At 56.0% G+C, this 6,545-nt stretch overlaps 2 protein-coding genes across 2 annotated transcripts in view; one reads left to right on the top strand and one right to left on the bottom strand.

The window, feature by feature from the left end:
• Positions 1 to 189: 189 nt before the first annotated feature.
• On the bottom strand, positions 190 to 2,371 carry EMWEY_00039550 (hypothetical protein, conserved; the record flags this gene model as incomplete). The annotated part of the gene is made up of 2 exons (XM_013482474.1): positions 190 to 372; positions 488 to 2,371. 2 exons carry the CDS (start codon positions 2,369 to 2,371, stop codon positions 190 to 192), a joined length of 2,067 nt encoding a protein of 688 aa, XP_013337928.1.
• A 1,269-nt stretch (positions 2,372 to 3,640) lies between these two features.
• The window catches only part of EMWEY_00039540 (hypothetical protein, conserved), a gene marked incomplete at both ends in the record, with an annotated part of 4,518 nt that continues 1,613 nt past the window's right edge, over positions 3,641 to 6,545 (top strand). The window contains 3 exons of the mRNA XM_013482473.1: positions 3,641 to 4,245; positions 4,714 to 5,287; positions 5,525 to 6,545. The exon at positions 5,525 to 6,545 is cut by the window's right edge and continues 298 nt beyond it. Of these exons, the coding sequence (XP_013337927.1) occupies positions 3,641 to 4,245; positions 4,714 to 5,287; positions 5,525 to 6,545 (2,200 nt within the window). The remainder of the gene's footprint in view (positions 4,246 to 4,713; positions 5,288 to 5,524) is intronic.

Genomic DNA, 6,545 nt, shown 5'->3' with positions numbered 1-6,545 from the left:
TGCTGCTGCTGCTGCTGCTGCTGCTGCTGCTGCTGCTGCTGCTGCTGCTGCTGCTGCTGCTGCTGGAGGAGGAGGAGGAGGGATGGGGAGTTAATTGAGGGTAACCCTCAGGAGCAACAATCAATAAACCTTGCTGCTGCAGCTGCTGCAGCAGCAGCAAATGCAGCACAGTTGCTGTTGTTCTTAGTCCTAATCCTTGCTGCTGCAGTTGCTGCATAAGCATAGTCTCCTGCTGCTGCTGCTGCAGTTGCTGCTGATATCTAAGCAGTAATTTTTTTCTCTTCTTTTGCTTCCCTCTTCCTGATACAGTTCTTGCTGCTTCAAGTGCAGCAGCAGCAGCAGCACCTGCTGCTGCTGCTGCTGCTGCTGCTTCTGCATGCAGCCCCAATTCATACAACCAATTAGGTATTATTATACGGCAGTCTCCTGTCTTGTGTCTCCTTAGTGTCTCTACACATCTTAATAGTCTCCTTATATCAAATACTACCTGCTGCTGCTGCTGCTGCTGCTGTTGCTGCTGCTGCTGCTGCTGCTGCAGCAGACGCACAGCAGCAACGTTGCACCCATCTATTACAGCACCACGCAGCATCCAGCCCCGAGGACAGACTAAGTTGCTGCCATTTGCATGCGCTCTTATTGCTTCTATAAGCTGCAGCTCCTCTTTGCTGCAATTTATTCTGCTGCAGCAGCAGCAGTTATTGCTGCTGCTGCTGCTGCTGCTGCTGTTGCTGCTGCTGCTAATGCTGCTGCTGTTCATCATGTTGTTGCTGCTGCTGCTGCAGTAAAAATGTCCAGGCATAGAGAAGCTTGTTCCTTGAAATGGCCTAAACAGTGCGCTGCTGCTGCTGCTGCTGCTGCTGCTGTTGCTGCTGCTATTGCTGTTGGTGCACTTGCTGCTGCTGCTGTTGCTGCTGCTGCCCTTGCTATTGCTGCTGCTGTTGTTGTTGTTGTTGTTGCTGCTGCTGCCCTTACCTGCCTCTCTCCATGTATCTACACTTCCTGCTGCTCTGCTGCTCTGCTGACCTTGCGGGTGCTGCAGCAAATCTTGCCATTGCTGCTGCTCTTGCTGCTGTTCCTGCTGCTGCTCGTGCTGCAGTTGCTGCTCCTCCCTGTGCTGGAGTTGCTGCTGCTCCTGCTGCTGCTGATCCTGCTGCTGCAGTTTTATAAGGAGTTGCTGCGCCTCTTCTTCGTTTGCTGTCTCTAGCTGCTGCAGCAACTCGCGCTGTATATCTTCTCCCTGTTGCTGCTGCTTCTGTTGCTGTTGCTTCTGCTGCTCCTGTTGCTGCTGTTCTTGTTCTTGCTGCAGTCCCTGCTGGTGCTGCTGCTGCTGCTGCAGTTGTAAGAGGATCTGCTGCGCCTCCTCTTCATTAGCTGCCTCTAGTTGCTGCAGCAACTGCCGCTGTATGTCCTCTTCCTGTTGCAGCAGCAGCTGCTGCTGCTGCTGTTCCTGCTGCAGTTGGTGCTGCTGCTGCTGCTGCAGCAGGTGCTGCTGCTGCAGTTTTATCAGGAGTTGCTGCACCTGCTCTTCGTCAGCTGTCTCCAGCTGCTGCAGCAACTCCTGCTGAATATCAACTTCCTGCTGTTCCTGCTCCTCCCTTTGTTGCTGCTCCTGTGGCTGCTGCTGCTGCTGCTGCGGCTGCTGCTGCTGCTGCTTCTGCTGCTCTACCTGCTGCTGAGCGTGCTGCTGTTTCTCCCGCTTTTGCTGCTGTCTCTTACCTCTCTTACATTGAATCGCAGATCCCCTCTGCTGCTGTTCCTGCTGCTGTTGCTGCTGCTGTTGCTGCTGCTGCTCGTGCTGCCCTTCTTGCTGCTGCTGCTGCTGCTGCTGCTGCTGCCGATAGAAAATAAGGCAGAAGGGTCCCCAGCAGCCAAAGACTGTTGGTGTATTATCAACAGGCAGCAGCTGCAGCTCAGCATATGCAGCAGACACCCCACATCTGCTGCTGCCGCTGCTGCTGCTGCTGCTGCTATTGCTGCTGCTGCTGCTATTGCTGCTGCTGCTGCTATTGCTGCTGCTGCTGCTGCTGCCTTCAGCAGCAGCTAGTTCTGCCTGAGCAACAAGTGCTGCTGCTGCTGCAGGCCCCTCATCCTTACGTGGACACTTTGCTGCTTGCTGCAGCAGCAGCAGCAAAGACTGCAGCACAGACACCTCAATAACATTAATTGCTGCTGCCTCCTGCTGCTCATAGACAAACTGCAGCACATCATTAAGAAGGCAATCTTCGCTCACAGGTACACTGCTGCTGCTGCTGCTGCTGTTGCTGCTGCTGCTGCTTGTGCTGTTGCTGCTGCTCCTGGGGGTTGAGGCATCTGCAGCAGCAGCAGCGTCAGTCTCCCACTGCACCTGCTGTAGCCACCACTGGGTAGACATCTGCTGCGTTGTCTTGCTGCTGCTCTTGCTGCTGCTGCAGCACCAGCAGCAGAAGCTGGCTACTGCTTCTGCCTCTTGTACCCCTCCGACTGCTGCTGCTGCTGCACCTGCTGCTGCTCCTGCTGCTTCTGCTGTTAGGGAAATTCAGACAACACAGGGCTGCTGCTAAGGCTAGGAAGACTGTCAGCTGCCGATTCAGCAGCAGCAGCAGCCGCTGCTGCTGCTGCTGCTGCTGCAGTTACTGCAGCTTGTATGAAAATGTGTGTGCAGCAGCAAAAAAAAGCAGCAGGGATTGCTGCTGCTAGGGTTTTGCTGCTGCTGCTGATTGGCTTAGCTGCGCCTTCCTATTGCTATGTCTTTGAGGCCCTGCATTGCTGCTGCTGCTGCTGCTGCTGCAGCTGCTGCTGCTCCTGCTGCAGTTGTCTCCCATAGAGTATTCAGGGAGGACAAAAGTAATAAAAACCTTCGTTATTTGCCGCAGCAGGAAGCACGCATGCAACACACCTGCTGCTGCTGCTGCTGCTGCTGTTGGTGGTACTGGCTGGGGGGCTCCAGCAGCAGCAGAAACACCAGCTGCTGCTGCTGCTGCTGCTGAAGCCTTCTGCTGCAGCAGCAAATAAAAATACTCTGATTAAGTTTTCTTGTTTCTTATTTGGTGTGTAGCAGCTGCTAACAACGCTGCTGCTGCTGCTGCTGCTCCTGCTGCTGCTGCTGCTGCTGCTGCTCGGGTCACAACAGCAGCAGTAACAGAAGTCTCAGCAGCAGCAACAACAACATCAGCAGCAAGAGCAGCAGCAGCAGCAGCAGCAGGTTTTCTGCAGTGTAACACCGTCAGAATCACCGGGTTCAGTGAATCTGGTGGTGGTGGTGCTGCTGCTGCTGCTGCTGCATCGGGAGCAGCAGCCTGCTGCTGTGTTTCAGCGGTAGAGCTGCAGCAGCAACAACAGCAGCAACGGCAGCGACAGAAGCAGCAGTAGCAGCAGCAGGTCAGGCCAGCTACCTAAGCAGCAGCACACGGTGCTGCTGCTGCTGCTGCTTCTCGGCTACTTAAGGAGAAGTTGTGGTGTCATAGCAGCACATGCAGCAGCAGCAGATGCTGCTGCTGCAGCAACTTTCATTGCGGGTTTTGCAGCCACTACAGTGGCAGTAGCTGCTGCTGCTGCTGCTGCTGCTGCTCAGCCAACCGTACATAGCTGCAGCAGCTGCAGCAGCAGGTGCTGCTGCTACTAAAGCTCCTGAGCAGCAGCAAGCACACAAGGCTGCGCCAAGATGGATCACGATAGAGGCAGCAGCATCCGCTGCAGCAACAGGAGCAGCAGCAACAGCAGCAGCAGCAGCAGGATGTGTAGCCGTGCTGTTAGGGTGTCAATATTCTTATTAGCAGCAACAGCAGCACACAGTCTCCTTTGCTGCTTCGAGCTGCTGCCATTTGTCTCCTTGGTGCCACAGCAGCAGACGGTGCAGCAGCTGGTACAGCAGCAGCTGCTACAGCAGCAGCAGCAGCAGCAGCAGCAGGGAGGACATGTGCTGCAGCATCAGCTGTTCGAGGTAGAGGATATGTTTCCTGAGGCTGCTGCAGTTGCTGCTGCTGCTGCAGTTGCACGCAGCAGCAGGCACGATGACATCCATCGTGAGCATCAGCATCAGCAGCACAAACAGCAACAACCGCAGCAGCAGCAGCAGCAGCAGCAGTACAAACAGCAGCAGCAGCAGCAGCAGCGGAAGGAGCAGCGGCTGCGGGTCCGCTTCGATACAAAGCCTCCGACGACGACGACGACGCATGCAGCAACAGCAGCAACGGCAGCAACAGCAGCAGCAGCAGCAGCAGATCGGTCACTGCCAGCAGCAGGAGCAGCAGCAGCGGGTCCACCGTGGTCATCACCTCTATATTCTCCTGCTGCTGCAGCAACAGCAGCAGCAACAGCAGCAGCAGCAGCAGAATCATGGGTCCCATCTTATTGGGTATCGTGGCCGCTGCTGCTGCAGCAGCAACCAGATGCATGCGTTGCTGCTGCTCTCTGCATGCAGGCAATGGGGGCCCTATGGGGGGGCCTCCTTGCCGATACACCTAAGGGGAGGGTATATACATTAAGAAAAGGTTTGCTGCTGCTTGCTGCAGCAGCAGCAGCAGCAGGGATCTGTCTGCTGCTGCTGCTGCTTTATGCGTCACCAAGTGCTGCTAGCGTTGCAGCAGCAGCAACAGCAGCAACACCAGCAGCAGCAGCAGCAGCAGGAGGCTTATCTGCAGCACTTAATACATTTATAGCAGCAACAGTGTTTTCATGGCATACAAGTATTTATTTGCTGCTGCTGCTGCTGCTGCTTGCTGCTGCTGCTGGCAGCGGCTGCTGCTTAGCAGCAACTGCATGTCTTTGCTTCGAGGAACCAGAGACAGGAGGAAGAGGAAGAAGAACACTTCTTACTAGAGGATTTATAATAGGGCAGTCTCCTCCTGCAGCTGCTGTTGCTGCTGCTGCTGCTGCTGCTGCTGCTGCTGATGCTGGTTCTGGCGGTGGGCGTGATCCTGCTGCTGCTGCTGCTGCTGCTGCTGCTGCAGGGGCTATAGAAGATGCAGCGCAGCACAGCGGAAGTTACCAGCCACCAGATATCTCGCCGCAGCAGTTGCACCTACCTACAGCAGCAGCAGCAGCAGCAGCAGCAGCGGCCGCAGCAGCAGCAGCAGCAGCTGCTGCTGCTGCTGAAGAGGGAGAAGACAGAATAAGGAGGAGGAAGGCAGCAAAACGACGCCGGCGGCAGCAACGGCGGCAGCAGCAGCGGCAGCAGCAGGAGCAGCAGGAGCAGGAGATGGATGCTCATCCCTTATGGCATAATTCTGCAGGTGGAGGATCTCCTGCTGCAGCTGCAGCAGCAGCAGCAGCTGCAGCAGCAGCAGCAGCAGCAGCAGCAGGACGGGGTGTACGCGGATCCCCTCTACCTACCCCACACTTTTCTTGGTCTGCTGTTCGTCCCTTCGTGCTGCTGCTGACAACAGAAGCAGCAGCAAGGTTGCTGCTGCATGCATTAGCATATTGTTTGCTGCTGCAGCAGGTATGGGGTGGTCCTCCAATAGTATTTTGTTGCTGCTTGCTGCTGTCCTCCCTGCTCGCGCTGCTGTCGCTGCTGCTGCTGCTGCGCTGCTGCTGCTGCGTTAAGGAAAATAACTTTGTTATAACACAGAAGATAAGAACTTTGCTGCGCATACACTGCAAATTAGCAGCAGATAATGAGGAACATTTGCTGCTGCTGCGCAACCTGCTGCAGCACCTGCAGCAGCAGCAACACCAGCAGCAGCACCAGATGCCCCACCAACTCCAACTGCAGCACGAGGAACTGCAGCAGCAGCAGCAGCAGCAGCAATTGCTGCCGCATCCATCCAATGTAGACTCTACGCAGCAGAAGGATGGTAGCTACAAGGGAGCAGCAGGAGCAGGAGCTGCTGCTGCTGCTGCAGGAGCAGCAGCAGCAGCAGAAGGCACTGCTAGGAGGTTAAGTATATGCCGCAGCACGAGGACATCTCCTGCTGCGCTGCTGTCTCCTCTAGCAGCAGCAGCAGCAGGAAAGAAGCAGCACGTCAGCAGCACAGAGGACGAAGACACAGCATTCTCCGTTGGTGCAGCAACAGCAGCAACAGCAGCAACGCCGCTGCTGCGGAGAAGAGACAGGCAGCACAAGACTAATAGAGGCCCCCTTACCTTTAGCAGCAGAGGCAGCAGCAGCAGCAGCAGCGGCAGCAGCGACACAGACACCAATGCTCTCTCAGACAGCAGCGCAACAAGCAGCTGCAGCAGCATCTGCAGCAGCATCTGCAGCAGCAACAGCAGCAGGAAATCATTTGCAGCAACGCGCAGCTACCTTAGCCCCTCACTATCTGCTGCAGCAGGGACTGCAGCAGCAACAACAGCAGCAACTGCAGCAGCAACAGCAGCAGAGAGGACACGATCAATTCCTCTAGCCTTTGTGGCCTACCAGAAGCAGCAGCAACTGCAGCAGAAACAGAAGCAGCAGCAGCAGCAGCAGCAAAGGACCAAAGTGTCTCCTGCTGGGCCCCTAGGCATGCAGCCCTGCGGTCTGCTGCAGCCTTTGCTGCGCCACCCTGCAACACCTGCTGCAGCAACAGCAGCAGCAGCAGCAGGAGCAGAAGCAGATATCGATGCAGCAACTGCTGCACCTTCAA

This window comes from Eimeria maxima, genomic scaffold, assembly GCF_000499605.1.
Source record: "Eimeria maxima Weybridge genomic scaffold, Emw_scaff635, whole genome shotgun sequence".
NCBI lineage: Eukaryota > Apicomplexa > Conoidasida > Eucoccidiorida > Eimeriidae > Eimeria > Eimeria maxima.
Note: the sequence above shows the minus strand (reverse complement) of the source record. Positions and strands in the feature narration are given on the sequence as shown.